Consider the following 23152-nt stretch of genomic DNA (forward strand, 5'->3'; position numbering starts at 1 on the left):
TGCAAAGTCTAGATATTTTACTCCTCTGTGTAATGGCTGTATTCCCTTGCTGTTCCTCCCAGATCTAGGGGACACATGTATGATAATCTTTCTTCAACTGTCCAGGAATAAATCCCTTTGCTCTCAAGAAGACTGTATCCCAGAACTCCTGAACCTTATTGGAGTTGTTATCAAGACATTCTCAAGGCTAGACCTACACAGGAGCTCCTCTTTCTCTTGCTAGAAGTCTAGATTCTGGATTAACACTTCTGGGGAAAATATTCCCTCCTCCGTACAGGAGGCTAGAGTTCAGGAATTTTCAGTGTTTCTCAGGAAATCTTGAGTTCAAGAGTTCTCTTCTTGGGCTAAAGTGTGCAAGAGTCATTATATGTGCAGCTCCTATCTGCTTCTGTCCCAAGGTAGGCCTTCATAACTACTAGAGAAGAAATCTGACCCTGACCCCTAAACCCAGGTCTACTCTTAGATCTGCTGCTCCCTCAGGATATCTCCAGAGAAGAGAAAAAGGGAAGGAAGGAGTGAGGCCAAATAGGAAAAAAAGCAAAAAATCCAGCAACTCTGTTGACTCCTTTTTATAGGCTCCACACAAAGAAGCTCCTCTTAGGAGGAGCTTATGAGGAACCTTCATGAGGAGTCAAGTGATATGTCCACAGCTTCAATAGAAAGATGCCATTAAAGCCCCAGAGGAAACTCATCACCTGATAATGTCATCATGCTAATCACAGAACTTCCCTGATCAACCCCTAAGAGATGTCATGGTCATCATAAATCTGCATGTGTCGGGGTTGGAGTGGGATGAGAGGTTAAATTTGAAAGTAAACTTTGTCTAACATTCAGCCGCATTCCCTTTGCAAATAAAGAAAAAGTATTTTGGTAGCAAACTGAGGAAGGATTGAAGGAAGCCTAATTTAGCCTAATTTTCAGTAACAAAAGTAAAATGTTCCTTTTTCATCAAATACTATTTTATAATGAGTGTTAGTATCTATTGAACTACTTTTTTAAAAAAATATCAAACTTTGGATTTTCTTTCTGGATGAAATTTTTTTTAAATCAACACTCATTCCTACCTCAGCCTTTACTCATGCTGCTTCTTTACACAACAAACTCTCCTGCTTTCCTCTCCTCCTTGCTCATTCTTTAAGGCTCAGCTTGTTATGCCTCCTCCATCCCTATCAGCTAATGTCCGTACTCGATGCCACCTTTCTCTAGCTGATTTTGTACTTACTGTCTACACCTCATAACTTTATAGTCCTGAGTTTTATTCTCTAACTGTTCATATTGAATAATGCAATGCTTTATTCAATTCTATCTTGTTTACTAGCTACTTAGGAGTGGGTATGTCTTATATCTCCAATTAATGTATAAGTTCCTTGTATTTAGGGTCCGTGTCTTAAATTTCTTGTAGTTCTATCCTTCTACCTAACACAGTGCTACAAGTACAGGTGGAACTCAATAAATACTGCCATTTTAATTGATAATATATTCTAATAATAAAAGTGGGTCTGCATTTATCCAGAGAGGTGTTAGCTCATCTAGATCAGACATTCTTCATCTTTTTTGTGTGTCATGGGCCTCTTTGGCCTGGTATGGACCCCTCCTGAGAATATTATTTTTAAATGCATAGCACAAAATACATAGAATTGCAAAGGAAACCAGTTATATTGAAATATAGTTATCAAAATACTTTTCAAAGATAAGTTCGTGGACCCTAGGATAATAACCCCTGCTTGAGATGGTCTGACAGTAAGCGCTTTGAAGCCAAGAGTCATGTTTTATTCAGCTTTGTATTCCTCTCAGTACCAAGTATAAGACTCCATGGCAGGTACTCCAAAAATGTTTGTTGAATTTAATTTTATTGTGTAATCAAATATGGAGTACAGTGGAAAGATCACTGACTTGGAGTTAGAGGACCTGGGATCAAACCCCACCTCTGGAACTTATTATCTATGTGACCTGGGGTAAGCCAATTGACCTCTTTGAGTCTGTTTTCTTATCTATAAAATGAAGGGGTTGGACTAGTTGACCTTCTAACTCCAGATTTATAATTACATGAAAGAGAGATGATTCCTTTCTAAGAACCAAGCAATCATAGGATTGAACTATTCTAGAGGTCATTCTAGAAGTCATTAAGAGTTTCTCCTTAGAAAATTTGGTTACTACCCCTCATTTTTAAACATACTAAAGTGAAATACTGTAATGAAGAGAAAGCTTGGAACCAGTCATCTTTGCACCATTCCTCTTTTCATTCCATATATGTAGGGTTAGACTTGTTTCTCTTGGCCCCAGAGGGCAGATCCAAGGAGCAACAGGTGTATATCACAGACATATTTTAGTTCGATGTTAGGAAGAAAAAAACCTCATAATTAGCACTACTTAAAAATGGGATTTGGACACGTTAAGTTTGAGATTCCAACAGAACATCAAAGTACTGGCTGAGTTCAGTCTATACTCAGCAGTATGTTAGAAAGGTGACATTACAAAATGTTGAAGATACAGAACTTAACTACAAGAAACATACAAGTCACTTGGAGAGACACATACCCATGGAACAATGGGTTGCCTCTGGAAATAAAGTATTCTCTATTTCTGCTGCTTTTCAAATTTGAGCTAGATGACCACTTTTTAAGGATATGGTAGAGTGGAGGTGCAAACACAAGGCCCCAACACTCCTGGGTGTAGCCCAAACCAGAAAGTAATGTAATTGGGAAATAATTAACAAAATAAATAAAAATATAACAAAATACAGATATTACATTTAAAGCAAAATCAATATATGGCCCTCAGGGAATGTTATGCATAGTTTGTTGGCCCTGTTTCTATGTGAATTTAACACCACCTTTGTAAAGAAGAATAGGAATTCAGTTATAGGTTGAACCAGGTGGCATCTGAGTTCCTTTCAGACTCTAGAAGTGCATGATTCTATGGTCTGTAACCCAAATGGTCACCAAATCCTATAGATTCTCCCTTTAAAATCTTTGCTTTTCACCTCATTCCCATTGTAATCACCCCAGTCCAGGCTTCAAACTGAATTCAGATTACTGTAGCAACCATCTAGCTGTCCTCCTTTATTAAAGTCTCTCTCTGCCTGGTCTATCCGCTACATAGCTGTTAATCTTCCTTAAACACCATGATCAACTTGTCACTCCTCTGCTCAGAAACCTTCAGTGACTATTTTAACCAGCATTACTTGGCATCATGGAAAGAGTGCTTAGATTGGGAGTCAAGAGACCTGGGTTCTAGTCCTGGCTCTACCAATAACTAGCAGTACGACGCAAGTCATTCTACTTTTTTCATTCTCGGTTTCCTCAAATGCAAAGTGAGGAATCTAGTCCCAACCAGCCTCATGAACTCCAGTTGCCAACTGTCTGCTAGAAATCCCACCTTAGATGTCCCATTGGTGTCTCAACCTTAACCTTAACATGTCTAAAATGAAGTTGATCATCTTTCCCCCAACACCACCCTCCTCCAAACTTCCCTTTTGCTGTCATGGGCACTACCATAGTCCCAGTTGCTCAGGTTCATCATTTCATAGTCACATTTGACACTTCCCTCTCCATCAACATCTCTCCCCCAACCAAAGAATTGTCCAGTTGGATTACTCCTGTCTCCACCATGTCTCTTAAATCTGTCCCTTCCTGTCCATTTATACAGCCACTACCTTAATTCAGGTCCTTATCACTTCTCAGTACCTATTGCAATACCCTCCTTATTATACAAGAAGCCTGATCCTGCACAAAGGATCTGGGTTCAAATCCCAGCTTTGCTACTTATTACCCATTTGATCTTGGATGGATCCCTTAGGTTTTCTGAGCCTCGGTCCCATCATATCTTGGAAGAAGGGGCTGGACTAAATGACTTCTAAGGTCTCCTCCAGCCCTGCTTCTAGTCCCTTTCCTCTACCATCCATCCTCCAAAAGGTCACCAAAATAATCTCTTTTGGGGGGGGCAGCTAGGTGGTGCAGTGGATAGAGCACCGGCACTGGAGTCAGGAGGACCTGAGTTCAATTCTGGCCTCACACACTTGACACGTAATAGCTGTGTGACGTTGGGCAAGTCACTTAACCCCATTGCCTACAAGAAAAGAACAAAATAATCTTTTTTTTCCTTTAGGAAGAGAAAACAGTATGAGCAAAGATGTGTAGGAGGGTATGTATGACTGTAGTAAGTTCAAAAGCTACTAATGAAACTATCCTGAATGAAAGATCCATATTAGGGGGCAATTGTGAATAATACTGGGCAAGCAAAAAGGAGCTAGATTGTTGAGAGCCTTGAATGCCTGACTGATGAATTCCAACATAAAATTATTAGAGAAAGAATGGACCTTTGAGATAATTTAGTTTGAATGCCTCATTAATTAAGCATTCATTAAGCTCATGCTGTATGCAAGGCACTATACTTGGTACAAGGTCTGAACTTGTCTCTACCTGATCAAAACTGTTCAGTAGATCCCTACTACCTCTAGGATAAAATATAAATTTCTTAGCCTTACATCTAAGGCCCTCTGCAATATGACTGTAACCAACTCTTCCAGCCTTATTTCATATTGCCCCCCTTCATACTCTGCATATGCCAGCCAAAGTGAACTACTAGCTACTTTCTAAATTCAACATTCTCTCACCCACCTAGGTACATTTGCCCAAATCATCCCTCGTGACTAGAATGTATTCCTTCCTCATCTCTGATTCAAATTACTCTTTTCTTTTAAATCAAGGGCTTCCTCTTTCCCTGGTCCTACAGTTGTTAATGCTATCTCCTTCCTTCAATTACTTTTCAACTGATTACTTGCATATGTATATTACATATCCCACTCATACTCAGTTCCAGTAGAATGTAATCTCCTTGAAGGTAAAAATTTTTCCATTTTTTTATCTTCATAGCCCCAGGATCAAGTAATAGAGCCTACACACAGGACAAGCTTAACAAATGTTTGTTTAATTGAAATAAAGTATTTAAACTAGATTATCTCAAAGGTCTATCCCTTCTGTAATAATTTCCTGTCTAATTTCATCAGTCAGGCATTCAAGAATCTCAATAATCTGGCTCCTTCTTGCCTACCCAACCTTATTCACAATTTCTCCCCAACATGGATCCTTCATTCAGGATACTTTTGTTACTGGCTTTTGAACATACCATGGTCATATATACCCTCCAACATATCTTTGCTTATACTGTTTCCCTTGCCTACAATACCCTGTCTCTTAATCACCTGTACAATTTCTACTCATCCATCATGGTCCAGCCTAAGTCCCACTTCTTCTGTGAAGCTTTCCTTGACTATTCCAGCTCTCATCTCTTATCTCTCAGATTTCCTACATTTGTAGTTTATACAATTAAATTAGCTTTTAATTAAATGTTTTCTTTGCCCCTTAATTTTGTGTGTGTGTGTTACTCTAATCTCTTCAATTTGTTTGTGTCCACCATTGTGAATGGAACAGTGCTGGACACAAAAGAAAATGTTCAAAAATTCTTTGCTGCTGATCGATTGTCATTTGGTTAAGAGATAAGAGAGAGGGTCATGGAGAGTGTAGGCAATATTGTTGTGGTGGTTTTGTGTGTGTTTTTTTTAAGTGGAGACATATTTGAAATGCTCATGTCTCTACATAGTTACAGGAACCTGGCCACAGAGCATGAAGCTTTAATGCAGAAGTATCTCCATTTACTTCAAATTGTGGAAACAGAGAAAACAGTTGCCAAACAGCTGCGACAACAGATCGAAGATGGGGAGATTGAGATTGAACGACTGAAATCAGAGGTAACCACATTCAGCATGCCATTCTAATCATGATAAGATCAAGGAATGATTTGGCTTAATTTCATCTTTAACTTGTTTATTTTCATGACCATACAAATCATTGAAATGTATAGGTAATCTCTAAACCATCTTTTTCAGTATCCTTCAGCAAAACCTTCACCAGAGCTTCTGATAATCTAATGAATTTTGGCTTGGAATTTCAGGTCCTTTTATTCCCATTCTTTCCCTAAACTAAATCTCTGGTGAACATGAAAATGAAAAGCTAAATGCCCCGAAGACAGGAAGCAGGAAAAGTAAAGAACCCAAGAGCCCTACATAAGCCTCAAACTGGATGGTTCAGAAATGAATAATATTAAAATGACTCTTTGGGAAAGGATGGGTGGGGGTAGTGAGTCTAACCATAAAAAGTGAAAGAGAGTCATCTGTAATTCTCAGCAAAAAAAAGAAACTGATAAAGCCACCAAATATTAATTAGATTTGCTAGGAGTGAGAGAGGGGAAAAGGGATTGGATTGGAAGAAGAATGGATAGGAAGAAGGGAGAGTATGGAGTGCTAGGGGAATAAACATATGGAAAGTCAACATTCCAGATGACCATTCAAAAGAATATATGGTTTAGCTGACTACACTTTATATTGTTGCTACTGATCAGTCGTCTCTGTCATGTCCAACTCTTTGTGACCCTATTTAGAGTTTTCTTGGCAAAGATACTGGAGTGGTTTGCCGTTTCCTTCTCCAGCTCATTTTACAGATGAGGAAACACTTTATGCCATCCAACCTTTATTAGGAATAATATTAGCTTATAATTGCACAGTGTTTATGGTTGTAAAGTACTTTACATAACTTTTTATTGGATCAAATCTCATTCAAAGTGTTTAATATTACAGCTGAAAGGCAGTGAGGCATAGTAGATAATGAACCTGTCTTGGAATAAGGAAAATCTGGGCTCAACTCCTGCTTGTATCACATACTGACTATGTAACCCTGGACAAGTCACATAATACTTCCCAATCATCTAAGTTGCAAAGAAAGCATATTGGCAAAAGAAGACTCTTCATTGGAGGTTCTCTTTCCTAATGAAATCATAGCTTCAGTCTTCAATATTGTAGTACTCAATTTCACAACTAGATAATTTCATATAACATGGTGGAAAGAGAAAATAAGACTTCATTTCAAATGCTGCCTCAGAAACTTACTAGCCATGTGACCATGGGAAAATCATTTAACCTTTCTCTGTTCCTCAGTTGCCCTATATTTGAAATCATTCAATGGCTTCTAAGTTCCTTTATAGCTCATAATCTATAATCGTATGATCCTATGAAGGCCTGGGTTTAGCTACTAACTACCCTAAAACTTGGTGGATATTTTAACTCACCTGTCTGAGCTTCCTGAGAGAAGAGATCGTATTTGTATCCCCAGAGCCTAGTGTAGTTCTTTTTGATTCATTCATTCACCTGTAAAATGAAGCTAAAATATTTTTACTGCCTCACTCATGAGTTTCTTTTGAAATCAGAATAAGATATATGACAAAGTCCTCTGTAAATTGTAAAGTACTATAAATTATCAACTATTGTTTACTCATGTAATTTTAATTTTTCCATGGTTTCAATGGTTTTTTTTTAATGACTTGGCCATCCATGGTTTCCATTTTCCACCTTCATGGTCCTTTTTTAAACACTCTAATGCCTTGTCATCTCAAACATAAGGTGAACAAATTGGAGAAAATATCCAAAGGAGCATCTCCTCCTGATGGCTAGACTTCTTTTTTAGTCCTGGAGAGGTGACTTGCCCAAGGTCACCCAAATATGACGGAATCAGACCTCACATATAGGTTTTCTATCTTTGTGTCCAGTGTTGTTCCCCCTACAACACATTGATTCTGGTGATACTCCTAAGCAGTGCTTAAAATGGCTAATTACATCCTCAAGGATGAAGCAAAAAATCTTGAGGCCAGCTTTTCACTATGATGTTTATCTCTAGCCAATGTAGCTAGGCTTCAGGCAACAGAGGAGAGTGGGGGCAACTGCTTAGCTCCATCAGTCCTCAGAGTACAGTCTGGGGCTACTGGAAGCTGAAAATTGCTAAACCAAATGGAAAGAGAGAAATGAGCAGATGCCATTCAGAATCCATACACTTTGTGTAGTATTCAGAGTTGAATATAGCCTGCTTAAAAATAGGAGACTGTTTAATGAAGAGCAGTCTTCCAGCTGTGTGGGCTCAGCGTGCTATACATAGTTCCCTTTATTTTAAGGATCTTCTCAGCAGCCCGTATCTCTAATAGTTTAGCCATTCCTCTCTAAGAAAAAAAAAATGGACCAAATTCGGAAGGTGTGGAAAATGGCATGGAACTTAATGATATGGAGATATCTTTGATCAAGAAAGTCTCAAGGGTAGCAGATTAGTACTGACTGAGCTATCAAAATGAAGAAATTGTAGTGTCATACATGGGATTATGGAGGGAATTGTAAAAGGGATCAATGAGAAAAATGAGGCCCATACAGGGCCAAAGAGTAAACTCACTAGTCACTTAATGACAGAGCTAGAACCAGAACCCATTCTCTTGACTCTCTGTCCAATGATCTTTAGTCTATATGTACCTCAGTTTCAGTTTCATAATTGATGTCTCTGTCTCTAAAGGAAAAAGAGAGCACATACCTCTGAGTCCTAATTGATTTAGCCACTTATGCTATATACCTATATCTCAAGGTATTACTTAGCTCAAAAATGACCTTATTATAATAGCTAACATTTATATCATACTTTAATGTTTACAAAGAACTTTACATATAAAATCTAATTTGATCCCCACAACAACTCTGTGAAGTAGAGACTATTATTATCCCCATTTTATGGAGAAGGAAACTAAGATGATGAGAGTTAAATGTCTTGCCCAGGGTCACACAGCTAGTGTCTGAGACAGAATTTGAGCTCAGATCTCCCAACTCGAAGTCTAGTACTCTATATAGTAAGTTAAAAGGATGCCTCATCAGTGGTCATTGCTCTACCTCTGCTTGTTTTCTGCTTGATGAGTTAAAGATTGCCAAATAGCATTGAGATTGGTTAAGAATAGGACCAAAATGAGCACAGTTCAATTCAACAAGTTAAATTTGATTTGACAATCAAGTATTAAGTGCCTACTATGTGCAGTTCATTACACTGGTCTCTGAGGATACAAAGATAAAAATGAAATCATACAAAGAGTTTACAACCATTTTGTGGGAACGGTAAGGTCATTGGATGATAGGACCATAGATTCACAACTGGAAAGAATTTTAAAGAGCATCCAACCTCACTTTTATGAATACGGAAACTGAAATCCAGAAGGGTTAAGTGGCTTTCCTAAGGTCACACAAGCAACAAAAGCATGATAAGGAAGAAGAGACACAGGCATAAATAAAAAAAATGCAAGTTAGTAGTCAAACAAAGTGGTTTGATGAATTCAAGAAAAGGATTGTTTCTAACCAGGGGCAGGGGGAAAAGACCAGGGACAGTTGAATGGAGGAAGCAGACCCTGATCCAGTCCTTGAAAGGAAGAATATTGATAGGTAGATATTTAGGGGAATAAGAGTTCTTTCCAGGCTCACAGGATGATATGGATAAAGATATGGGGACAGAAAAAAAGTCAAGATGATAACAAGTAACAGTGAGTTGTCTAGTTTAGCTGGAGTTCAAGGAGAAATTTTTCTCTAGGAGAAAAATTTTTTTTTATAAACACAGATGACTAACACTGAAAAAAATATTAGAAAGCATGGGAATAAGAATATAGATAAAACCATTATATTTGAGATCTCTAATGACTAGCTATTGCAAATGGCAGAATTGAAAATCATCCTGGAGAGAACTAGGGAAAACGATGCAGTGGAGAAAAAAATAAAGAGGTTATAAACCACACTCCAAAACTGAGACATACAAAGTTTAAATGACCTCTCCAGGTCACACAACTACTAAGCATATGATGCAAAATTATGACCAGTGGTATGTGAGTAAATGTTTACCATCCAGCTTGGAGTGGAGGGAGGAAGAATGTATGTATGACACACTTTTAAGTTTAATCTGCATTATTTACATTTTCTCCTTTACTTTCTTAAGTCTAGACAGTCAGCAAAGCAATAAATCAAGCCCAGATTTGTAGCATTTGCAATTTCTGTGGTATAAAGGCTCACACTGACAATTTAACAACCAGCTCTCATAGGCCAGTTAGAACTGGCTCCGGCATGCCTCTGATTATGAACTTAGGTTTTCCTGACTCCAGGTCTAATGCTCTATTCAGTACATCACCCAACTGACAGCCTGACAAAGGATGTTTTTGTGGTTGGAGGAATTTTCTGCCCCACGTGCTCATATTGGGTAACTCAAGTCATTCCTTATTATTTTAGGAATTAATGAGTCCTTTGACCCTCCTGTACGTGTCTTCACTTACAAGTCAACAAGGAATATTCTGAGCCTCCATTTCCATATCTTTAAGATCTCTAAGGTGATCTCTAAGATCACTTCCAGTTCAAAACCATAGAGGTAGAATTATAGCATGGTGCCATATATCCTTTCCTTCTAATAACCCAGTTTAGTATTGCCAGGCTGAAATAACAAGCAATGACAGCCACTACCCTTTTTAGGGAAGCTGAGGTCTGAAACATGTATTTATGGTTGGCTTAAATTCAGATAGGATGGAGAGAAACTGATGAGAGAGGATTTTAAAATGAAGAATAGTATTGACCACATAATAGATGAAGGGATCAAGAAGACAAGTGAGGAATTGACAACATGATTGGCTCAGATAATGAAAGAAAAGATAGTAAGAAGTTAAATTAAATGCTTTTTCATGGAACAGACTATTTGCAGAAACAACATGAAATGAGGTGCTAACTCTTCAAGCAAGAAAATTTCAGAGAATCCAGGTAAAAAACAAACTCTCCAAAGGTTATTCATAGTCTCTAGGGTAGACGGAATTCATAGTCTAACATTTTCTCAAGACAAGGTATCCTCAAGTGTACCTATCCTAATGGGGAAACACTTTCATATTAATCTTTTGCACTAAGAACTCCATATTAATATGGAAAATGCACTTCCAGACAAAAAGCAATTCCGCAACTCATTTTCAAAGGCTTATGAAACTTTCAAGTCTGACTTTAAATTAGGTCTGACAAAATATAACAAGCGGCAAGGGATGAATTGAAGATGACCAGAAACTGGGAAGCAGAAAATAAGAAGCTGAATTAAATCAGACACCAGCAACCTGTGGCTGTGTTTAGTGAAGGTGCTAACTTTCCATGAAATATTGAAGAAATTGCCATGGGTATCATACACACACACATACACACACACACACACACACACACACACTCACACACACATACCTGCTACCTAATATTCACTACTCACCACCACTGTCTCCTTGCAAGAGTAAGCAGCCTCATGGCAGGCAGTTGGAAAGAGTAATCAGGAAAGAAAAGAAGAGTAGGGAAAGAAAAAGAAACTGTCTTCAAAGAGGGTACATCTGCTGAGGAAATGACAGAGAAGGAAAAGATGGCAGAGAAAGTTCAAGGGGTAAAGGGTAACTCTGATCTGTGGCTATTTAAGAACTCAATGAGTTATATGGAGAATTATGCTATTGCCACAAATTCCTTCTTTCTGCTCCACTGTAACAGTAGTGTGTTAATGCTATCACAATATCGAGGGAAATCAACACCTCTCACTTAGGTGTGTAGTCACCTATTCATTCTCTTGGTTGGCTCATTCCCTCCAAGTTGCTCTCACTCTAGCAGATCTAAGTTCCCAGAAAAAGACCACCATCAGATTATTACACTAAAATTCTCTCAGGGTCCTGGTCTAACCCTGTTGAAAGGAAATATACTAACCTACTCATTACCCTAACCCTTGAGCCCCTACTGAAGCATTTCTATTTATACAACTAGTCAGTCACAATAAAATGCAGCCACACAGTGTGTCCATTCACACAGCTATCCATTCACAATTATGAAAATTTTAGATCTTACAAATAATAATTTTCTTAGCAATAAGGCAAAGGAAATAATAACATTATATGTAGTCATACATTGAAGTGAATAAATAAATAATAACATTCATCACAATCATTACATAAACCTAGTTCACATTCTTCCCAACAATATACTCAATATAACTGGAGGAAACTGGACACACACTTTTAGGAACCTAGCAAAGAAGCATGTGAGGGATGGAAATCTGTGTGCTTGGGGGTAATTTACAACTCTGGAGTGAAGGTTTTGATATCATTAGTCTGTTCAAAAACACATGAATCTTGTAAAATTGCTCTTCAACTTATTACTTCTCTGTTGATCTTTACTGCTCTTCTGCTGGACAAATCCTCTTCTCTTTCAACTTGGCAAGCACTCTTAAAAGGGCTTTTAGAAAGTGTTATCTCAATGTAAATACCTGTTCTCTTAAAGCTAGAGAATTTCAAAGGTCATCAGACCAGACCAGACAGTTATTCACTCACCTGGATGCTGCATTGCCCAATCAGAATAGAGCTCATGCAACACAGCTCAAGTTCTAGAAAGGGCAAACAAATCTAGTTGACTCTCCAAGATATAAAGCCTGTCTTCCCCTCTGTTTTTCCTTCTCAAATGAGAGGTGGAAATAGAAAAAACAACAACGGACACTTATGACAAATTTCAACTCTCCAGCTTTAAGGGCTGAAGGTCTATGTCAATGGAATTAATCCTCTCTCTCACCAATCAGGAAAGCTTAACTAATACCTTATGTCAGCTAACTGCTTCTAGCTGCCACCATCCCAACAGCACAACTTTTCAGGCCCCTGCTGAAATCTTTACCACAGATTCTTCTTAGCACCAGTCTCCTCTATCTAGAATAACTTACATGACACCCTCCTGATTCTCAATAACCTTCACTTAAAAAGTAGTCATTCATCAAATTTCCCCTATGAAATCATTAGTCCTTTTTAAATCGTATCTCAGTCTCCAAATGCTTATGTGATTTCTCTCTTTTTTTAAGTTTTTACCCTTTAACCATAAACGTTACATACAAATGAGCTGAAGGACCATAATGCCCCTCACCTTTAAAACCTTACACACAGTTCCTCCACTCCAACTTTGTGTCTTTGTGTTTCTTTGACTTACTTTTTTTTTTACTTTTTAATAAATAAAAGGTTTTTTTTCTCTTGCCTCTTTAAACCATCAGACAATTCACATACAAGCAAGACATCATTATATACCATTCACAAGATCATTTGTTTCTATATTTATGCCTCAGTTCATTTTCCATCCAAAATTGCTCAAATTTCATCTGAAAGTTACGTTTCTTCAAACATCTATTAATAAGTTTTGTTAAAATGTTCTTTTCCTACTCCTTTTAGGCATCGAAATGATTATGTACAACAATAGCAATATTCCAAATCCTTTGATAATTGATACAATTCTTTTTGTTTACATAAAAATACTTTTTTCTCCTGTTTTTTAGAACTAAGCTGATCCTTTTTAATGGAGTAGTATCTAAAAGGGACAGCAAATTACATGATGTTCAAGTACAAATTATTGAGGTTATCACTACCTCCCAGATGTGTAATTTAAAAAGAATACTGGACTGAATTTCAGGAGACCTGTAATCTCATTGTAATTGTCTCAGTAAGCTGCTTTCTAACCTTGGGTCAGAGAAATGGGCAGCTAGGTAGCACAGTGGATAGAGTGTGTGCCTGGAGTCAGGAGGACCTAAGTTCAAATGTGACCTCAGAAACTTACTAGCTGACCTTGGGCAAGCCACTTAACCCTGTTTGCCTCAGTTCCTCATCTGTAAAATGAACTGGATAAGGAAATGGCAAACCCCTCCTATATCTGCCAAGAAAACCCCAAATAGAATCATAAAGAGTCAAACCCAGCTGAACAACAAATCCATTCAACTCAACCAGCATTTATTAAGCAGTGTCTTTTCCTCAACTGTTAAGCCAAGAGGTTAAACTAAATGGGTTCTAAGGTCCTTTTTAGTTCTCACATTTTACTACATTTATATTCAATTCAACAAGCATTTATTATATTCCTTCTGTATGCCAGGCACTGTGCTAGGTGCTAATATAAAGACAAAAATGAAGCAGTCTTTGTCCTCAAGGAGCTTACCATCTACTGAGATGGAAATATGGATAAAGATAAGTAAATACAAAAGACATACAAAGTGATGAGAGGTGGAAAGAATACGTTCCAGGCATGGAATACAGCTTGTACAAAATCACAGAGTTAGAAAACAGATTGCCATGCAAGTAGGTCATTTTGGCTGGAACATAGTAATGTGAAATCTGTATAAAAATATATGTTGGAACCAGGTTGCAAAGGGCTTTAAATGCCAAACAACCAAACAGAGGAGTTGGCATTTTATCCTAGGAGCAAGCTGGAGCTTTTTGGCAAGGGGCATGACATGAGCAAATCTGTGCTCTAGGAATGCGTTTGGCCACCTGGGTAGAGGATGGATTGGAAAAAGTTGAGAATAAAGGTGGGAAGATCGTTTAGGAAACTAATGCAATATACCATGTTGGAGGTGATGGGGAACACATTAACTAACAAGATGGACGCCCAGATATTTTCTCCAATCCTCCCAAACTCACAAAACTCCTCCAAGTAAGAATTATGCACAAGAGATAAAGCAATGGCAACTGTCTCCACAACGCCAAGATGTCTAGAAGTTCACCAAGGTGACAACCTGATCAATTAACAGCAGAGAAGGGTAATCTCTTCTCCCTAACATGCTCACTCAGAACCCCCTTCCCTCAAGAATGCCCATATCATAGAGGGCAACACAACCAAACCACAGGTCTGTGTTCCAGGATCCACTCACAAATTTCCCCACTGCTGCTGCAGGTTCTGTCAGCAAACACTGACCCTGCCATAGCCCAACTATTCTATGGCAACAAGCAGCAAAATTCAACTCTGCCCACCCACCCCTTTGTTGCTTTTGCTGAGGCAGGGAGTATAGGAAAGCAGGAAGTATGATCTATCTGGGCCAGTAGCACCTTCAACAGTGCTCAGGCAGAAGACTAATAATCAGAAACAGCTGCGAAGGGTGCTAGCATGTATGTGAGCTACACCATGCCTGAAGTAAAAGGGACTGTCATCTTACCGGGTTCCTTTCTTTCCTCCTAGAATTTACTTGGGGGCAGAGACTGAGGTCCATGAAAGGTGAATTCCCCAAGTGGGAGAAGAATGAGGTAGCTTTGAGGTCTAGCCTTTGGGAACCTACTATCAAAGTGGGAAGAATCAGAAAACGGGTAGGGAAATATAAGAACAAAAGAATGAAATTACCAAAGTTCTCAGAAGGAATAAAACAATTAAAAGCCTCAAGCATGAGTTCTTCTTTGTTGTTGTTCAGTCATTTTTCAGTTGTGTCTGAGTCCCCATTTGGGGTTTTCCTAGTAGATACTGGAGTGGTTTGCCATTTCCTTCTCCAGTTTATTACATAGATGTCAGGAAACTGAGGCAAACAGGGTTAAATGACTTGCCCAGGGTCACACAGCTAGTTAGTGCCTGAGGCCACATTTCAGTTCAGGTCTTCCTGACTCCGGGCAGGCACTTCATCCGCTGTGCCACTAGCTGCTCCTCTCTTCTTTATAGTAAAGATCAAATATTCCATTATGATGTTCAAATTTCTTAGGGCATTAAAAAAAAAAACAAGCACTCCCCTACACTTAATATCTCTCAGTTTGATCCGCTCCACCTTCCCCCCAGGACTGAAGAGTCATTTTAGATCGTTAGTTGAGAGAACCAGGAAAGAGGGTCAGTCTAGCTTTTAAAGTACTCCATTTGATCAACTAAGTGTTCGTTCATACGCCATTTTGTGAGTGGACATAAGAGGCAGAGCTGGGATTTCCAAAGGGAGAGGTCTCCTGGTGTCATGGGTCATGTCTGCAGACACTAATTAACCAACTAGATTTAGAAACCAAAAAAAGCCTGTACTGCAGTTGTGTCAGCAGGCATTCTGCTGGGGCTTTTTTTTTTTCCTTTTCGTTCCTAACTTAAAGACAGATCTACCCAATGAACCTCTGTGAAAGGGACACAGCTAGGACCCAGGCATGAATCATACAACCCAGAGCAGAGACAGGGTTTTGTTGTTGTTACAGACGGGAAGACGTTGCTGAGATACCAGAGGAAGAACGTGTTAGCATAGGCTAGTCCGCCGGTGGGTGCCACCTAACCTTGTGTTATTGAAAGTCTGGTGGTATTGGAAACAAAAGACCTAGGTTCCCAGGCCACCTCTCTATTTTGTTTTAGTGGCATGACCTTGGTCATATCCATTCAGTCCGCTGTCCAGCCTCAGTTTCCTTATCTGTAAGATGAGGATAATACCTGTAATACCTACCTCACAGAGTTATCATGTTTCAGATGAGATAAAAATGTAGAAGTGTTTCATATAAATGAAAACTACTATTAATTATTGAAAGGCAGTATAGTGTAATTATTAAAGAGCCAGCCCTGGAGTCTGGAATCTTGCCTCTGCCAATGAGCCTGGCCCCCAGACAGCTCTCTAAAACTCTCTAAGTTGCAAAGCAGGTGCCCACCTGCATTGATGGAGTTTCCTCATTGGGAATTTCATTTGGAAAAGGAAATCCCAGATCTGATTTTTTTAAAATCAATATTTTTATTGAGGGGGGAAATGGCATGCTACCATGCCTCTTAATATTTCATGACTTTCCTTTTTCTTTTCCTCTCCATCATCACTCTCTTCTGTCTCCTGTCTTTCTTTCCTTTTTTTGATTATTTTCTTTTATTCCTTAATCATCTCTGGTACCTAAGGCACAGTGCATCCAATGGCACCTTCAAATATTCATAACTATCAGAAAATGACCAAGAATACACCATTTGACCAATGGCCTACAAAGAAATCTGCACTTCACTTTTCCACCCCCAAATTAATACATTTAAAGCTAGAGTCCTTAGGGTTTGTAACACTGGCACCATTCTAATGCTTGGTCATGACTAACACTTTTATTTTTGATTATTTCACTTATTTTTGCTTTGTCTTCCTAATACGTTTGTAACTCAAGCTCCATGAAGGCAGGAGCTTATGATTATCTTGCATTCTACATAGCTCCCTGCTTACTACAAGGTACTTAGTAATTTTTCTGCTCCCATGCTGTTGGCTGTGAAATTTAGAATATAAATTTCTTGAGGGTAGGAACTCTTAGCATACTTGCACACCGTGGTTATTTTTTAAATTTTGTTCATTTGAATCGAATTATTTACATCTTTCCATAAATCTGGAAAGCCCTCCCTTTACCTTCTCTCTCCATCTCTGCCTATTAAAATCCTACCCATTTTTCAAGGTTCACTTTAAATACTATCTCCACCATGAAGCCTTCCTTGATTCTACCACAACTGGAAATGACACCTCCCTTCTCAAAATTATCATATTACCTTCTTTGCATGTGTAATGAATTCATCATTTTCCATTTTACATAATAATAGTGACTGCCATGACAGACATAGAAGATAGAGAACTGGCAATGAAATAGAAGTGTGCTAGTAAATGTTTAATAACAGGCTTTGGGAGGTGGGGGGGTGATATTGATAAGTTTAAGCTGTATTATTAACATTATCTCTACTATTTTCTTAAGTCCAGCCTAAACAATCAATAAAACATTCATTCAAGCCCTGATTTTTAGCGTTTGTTGATTTCCAACATTAAGCCTATGAGCTGACTCCAGTTCACCCTTTCTTTGAAGCCAGGAAGACTTGGGTTCAGGCCTCATATCTGACATACAGACTGTGAGACCTTGGACAAGTCACTTAACTTCTCAATATCATAACTCTCAAAGACTCTAAGTTACAGAAAAGGTGTCGACCTACGTCAGAGGAAGTTTCTATTCTAAGTAATCCCCTATATCAATGAAACTACAATGCTAGTCTCTAGTCCTATTATGTGTGATTGTTATTCATATATAGGTCTCTTATCCCCTACAGATATTTATAACTTCCTTGAGGAAAAGATCATATTTTACTTATCTTTGTATCTCCTATCACCAAGCACACATATCTTTAATATGTTTCTTGAATTGAGTGAATGAATAGTATGACCAATAAATACTTACTGAATTGAATTTCCCTAAAGCATTTGAATAGGAATGCCTTGAAAGAGAACTGCCCCAACTCTCATTGATTTTTTTTATTTTTTTTTATTTTTTTTCTCATTGATTTTTTACAGCATATCAGTCACCAAACTGAGAGAGAGCTTGTCCCCAGAAGTCCTTCACCTGAGTGCAAAACTAATGGACTGGCTCTCTGACATGTGTTCTTTGAAGACTCTTTACCTAGAATTCAGAATACCCAAAAATAACTATGGTTCTCAGTGTGACATAAACCTGGACATGGTTGCTTATTTTGTCTTCCAGATATTTACTTGACTGGTTATACTAAGCCAATTGACTCAGGGCCAAAGAAAATTAGGGTAATTAAACATTTTATAAATGTTTCAAACCCCAATTCCCTGTGCTTGTATTGTTTCTTTAGAATCGTTATATCATGGGAAAAGCAGTTCAGTATTTGCTTTCTGGTCCTGAATATGCCACTTACCTTTGTGACGTTGGGCAAGTCACTTCCCCAAATAAGGCCTCAATTTCCTGAAATGAGGAGAGTTAGGTTAGATTGGGGTCCTTCACATTTTGTGCATCATGGACCCCTTTGGCAGTCCAGTAACAGTCTATGGCTACCTTCTCACAGAAATATTTTTCAATGCTTAAAATAAAATACATAGGGTTACAAAGGAAACCAAATGCTAATGAAGTTAAAGATGTAACTTTTTTCCCATCCAAGCCCATGGACTCCCTGAAATGTATTCACAAATCCTTTGGGAGTCAGTGAACCCCAGGTTAAAAGTCCCTGGAATAAATTGTCCCTAAGATCCTTTCCAGCTCTAAATCCATAATCCCTAGAATTAAAAGTGAATTTATCTAGCCCTAATGCCCACATTTTAAAAAGTATGGAAATCAAGAGATTATTATTATTATTAGCAATATATCTAGCATTTATGTAAAGCTTTAAGAATTACAAAGCATTTTATATATGTTATCTCATTTGAGAATCACAACTCTGTGAAGTAGGTAGTATTATTATCCCCATTTTACAGATGAAGAAAGTGAGCTAGACAGAGGCTAAGTGATTTGCCTAGGGTCATCTGCCTAGTGGTTTCTAAAGCCAGATTGGAAGTCAAGTCTTCCAAACTACATTTCTAGCTATCAACTGTACCACCTGCCTGCCTCTGAGTGTCTTAAATGACTTGTGAAAATTAACCTGATGAGAAGCTGGATCGACTGATTCCCATGACCAATTACACCTTTCCATCACATCATTATGTAATTGTGAACTTTGGGCAACTGACACATAATGTTATCAGATGTGTCATTACACTGAACAGAGAAAATGTTAGAAGGGAAGGTAAAAACATTGGAGACTGGAAAGAAAATTTTTATAGGACTGAAAATCTGGGGTATTGATCTGGGCAGCTTGTCTGAATACTATACTTTTATCCTGATCAATCACTGATTTTATGTTCTGTTTTGTTTTATCTTTGTAGATTGCCTCTTTGCTCAAGGACAATGACCGAATTCAATCAATCCAAACTGTCACACCCAATGACGAAGACAGTGACATCAAGAAAATTAAGAAGGTTTATGCAATTTTTCTTTATTTTTACATGTTTTGATATCTTACCATCCCTAAATAAACCACTTAGCATTTCCAGTAATCTCGAGTCCTCTCATCCCCAGCACTTTATTACATCTCCAAAGACCCATATCTCCCCTAAAAAAAGCCATTCACCCTCATCTCTTTCAATGCCTTCTTTGATTCCCAACAACTGGATGTTTTTTAAAAAAAAAACATAAAATCATAGAAGCCCAATCATACCTTGCATTTCTTTTTTTAATTAATGCATTTACTTTTTACATTCCTCTTCACCTTCACCCAATTAAAAAAAATAAAACCTTCATGGCAAGTAAGCACATCAAATAAAATGTTTGACATGTCCAAAATGTATGTCTTACTCTGTACCTTGAATCCATCCTCCTTCAGCCAAGCTTTGGGTAGTCAGTTTATAAAGTGCTTTCCTCATAAGTAAATAATACAAATATTAATGGCCCCATTTTACAGATCAAGAACCCTACTTAATCAACTAATCCAGGATCAAACAGCTAGCTTCTTAAATACAAACCACATTTCATTCTGATTAAGTTGGTGTGACACTGATATATTATAGATCAGAAAAGAACAGTCAGGAAATCCTCAAAATAATAGGGTATTTATTTACCCAATGTCTGATGGAATTTTTTTCCAATTGTCTCCTTGCATTTTTTCTGCTTTGTAATGGGTAGCGTGAGGAAGAGCACCAATGATGAGCCCATAGCTATGTAGAGTGAAGAAAATAGTATGCATCGGTGGAAAGAATCCTCCCTAGGCTTAGAGTCAGAGAACCTATGTTCAAATCTCACCTCTGACAATTTTACCACCTGTCCTATCTTAAGCAAGTCATTTAACTTCTCTGGGCCTCAGTTTCCTTATCTATAAAATTAAGGGATTGCACTAGATGGCCTCAGAGGTCCTTTTTGGCTCTAAATCTGTGGTCTTATGATTATAGGAGTTTTCCTGAATTGCTTTGTGGAGGTCCTTTCCATACTGAGAAAAATATACTCCTTTGGAACAGAATCATAACACATATTGGCCCATATGATAGAACTGGGAAGAACTTCAGCATCATCCACATGATGCTATTATTTTACAGATGGGAGGGATCTAAGGCCAGAAAAAGGTGAAGTGGCTTGCCTGAGGTTGCTCAGTGAAGTAGTTGCTGTTCAGTCATATTTCAGTTATGCCTGACTCTTTGTGACCCCATTTGGGGTTTTCTTGGCAGGGATACTGGAGTGGTTTGCCATTTCCTTCTTCAACTCATTTCACAGATGAGGAAACTGAGGCAAACAGGGTTAAGTGCCTTGCCCAGGGTCATACAGTTATTAAGTGTCTGAGGCCAGATATGAACTGAGGAAGAGGAGTCTTCCTGACTCCAGGCCCAGAAGAGTGGCAGAGCTAAAGCTAAAACCCAGCTTTCCTGACTTTTCAGGGCTCTTCCTGCTATGCCACTGAGATATATGAAAACAAGGATGGGTAGGGAGTGGGGGGAGACAGTCTTCAAATGTTCCTGTATATGAATTAATTTTTTCCCTGGTTCTTGCTAAAATTAGCCAGCAAAAAGGAATCAGACGACAGACATCAGAGTTAAATATTCCTGCTCATTTCCCTGTAGAATCAGTAGGCAGAAGTTCAAGATATGCATGTACTCAATTTCATCTGAGGAGTCCCAAGGATGAGATTAAGGCAATCTGCCTTATCTTTTCTAATTGGATAACTCCTCATCATCGTGATGAATATTAATTACAACCTTCTGGGTCTTTGAGACTCTCACCGTATTTTTCACTACTTCCTTCTTGTTGCAGCCAGAATGAGATATCCCCAATCTTAGTCTGTATTTCCATGTCTAGTGGATACTCCTTTCTCAACTCCACTTGTTGAAATGGTCAAGGAAGGCCTAGCTTTGTTGTCCTCTTCCTCTATGATGCATTCTCTGATTCCCTAGTCTGAAAGTGATATCTTTTACCTCAGTCAAGATATTTCCTTTACCCCATCACAATCTATCATACTTATCATACTTGTGACAATTTATCATACTCATCTGTGTATATATTATATCTCCCTTATTAGATCGTAAGATACATAAGAGTGGAGATTATCACTTTTTTCATCTTTTTTTTCTAATTCTCATCACCTAGCAGAATGCCTACATGTATTTGGCACTGAATGTTTGTTGAGTGAACAAAATATAGTGCCATCTTTCCATATACATAATGGAGGAGGGAAAAAATAAAATCCTCTTTTTCACAGGTGCAAAGCTTTTTGCGGGGCTGGCTCTGCCGGAGAAAATGGAAGACAATTATTCAGGACTATATCCGGTCACCTCATGCTGACAGCATGCGGAAAAGAAATCAAGTGGTATTTAGCATGCTTGAGGCAGAAGCTGAATATGTCCAGCAACTGCACATCTTAGTCAATAACTTCCTCCGTCCCTTGAGGATGGCTGCCAGCTCAAAAAAGCCTCCTATTACACATGATGATGTCAGCAGCATCTTCCTAAATAGGTGAGTGGTTTTTTTGGAGGGAGAAGCTTTCAGCAAGGAGCTCCTGGGTTTTTTCCAATCAACAACTACAGTAAAATGGGGACTCTGCTGAAATTTGCTTTTTCACTACAGACACATACACACACACACACACACACACACACACACACACACACACGAGTTGGTTAAGCAGACTGATCACATAAAGAAGGCTAACAGTAAGAAGGAGGAGATAATTAGGGAAACAAATTATTGTAACAATCCTTCAAGTAGCTAACAAATTATTCAATATAAACAATTTGTGTGGAATATAAACAATTAGAGACAATTCCTATCTATTCATGAATGTATAACATTATACCCTATGCATACTCAGAAATGATAAAACTGTGTTTATTTTTTAAAAATTCCATAATTCAGGCTTTTCAATTCAAACTTACCCTTCCCAAAGTTGTTATAAATTATTATTCCATAATGCTGCATAATCATGGTTCTCCTCCTACCTTCCTGTTTCCTCTCTGTCTCCTTCCATGACTACTATTTTTTCTCTCACTAAATATGAAGGTACCTCAAGGTCTGCCCTCAATCCTCTTCTCTTCTCTGTCCACACTCTCTCATTTGGTGATTGCTTCAATTATTATTTTTATACAGATCACTTTAAGATTTGTATCTCCAGCCTAACTTTCAGTGCCACATTTCCAACTCTCTTGTTGTACATCTCTACCTGAACACTCCAGTCTAAAACTAACCAACTCATCTTTTTTCCCTTTACTTAATTCTTCTACTTTGTTTCTATCTATTTAATGGTACTTGTCATCTACTGCCTTGTATCATGCTTATTCTACATATGGCCTATGTCTCATACTAAATGATAACCATTCTGAGGGCAGACTGTCATTCATCTGTGTATACCCTGCAGTGCCTATAGCAGTACCTTTTATATATAAGACAGTCAATGAATATTTGTGTGAATGAATGAACAAATCCATCCCAAGGCTATATACATAGTATTTCAATACAGTGGAATCTTATGAGAGCTCACCTCTAGTGTTGTTGGTGTTGGTGCAAAGCACAGGGAAATAGGAGGAAGGAGAAAAATATTCCTTTCATTCTGCTATGAATACGGTACATATAATAATACCTAACACTTTTCTTCCAACATATTTCCATGAAGTTCCATGAGTGATAGCACATGCTCTGAAAGGCATCGGCAAAGTCAAATTTGATGGCTCACCTTATCAATTGCAAAACACTAAGGTGGCCACCACAA

The 23152-nt window shown here is 38.2% G+C and overlaps 1 protein-coding gene across 1 annotated transcript in view; it reads left to right on the forward strand.

Moving 5' to 3' along the window:
* RASGRF1 (Ras protein specific guanine nucleotide releasing factor 1) overlaps nucleotides 1–23152 on the forward strand; it is a 201742-nt gene that overhangs the window by 73299 nt on the left and 105291 nt on the right. Inside the window, exons 3-5 of the mRNA XM_027851440.1 lie at nucleotides 5602–5749; nucleotides 19293–19385; nucleotides 21650–21903. Of these exons, the coding sequence (XP_027707241.1) occupies nucleotides 5602–5749; nucleotides 19293–19385; nucleotides 21650–21903 (495 nt within the window). The remainder of the gene's footprint in view (nucleotides 1–5601; nucleotides 5750–19292; nucleotides 19386–21649; nucleotides 21904–23152) is intronic.

The sequence above is a fragment of the Vombatus ursinus genome, unplaced genomic scaffold, assembly GCF_900497805.2.
Source record: "Vombatus ursinus unplaced genomic scaffold, bare-nosed wombat genome assembly UNPS02009205.1, whole genome shotgun sequence".
NCBI lineage: Eukaryota > Metazoa > Chordata > Mammalia > Diprotodontia > Vombatidae > Vombatus > Vombatus ursinus.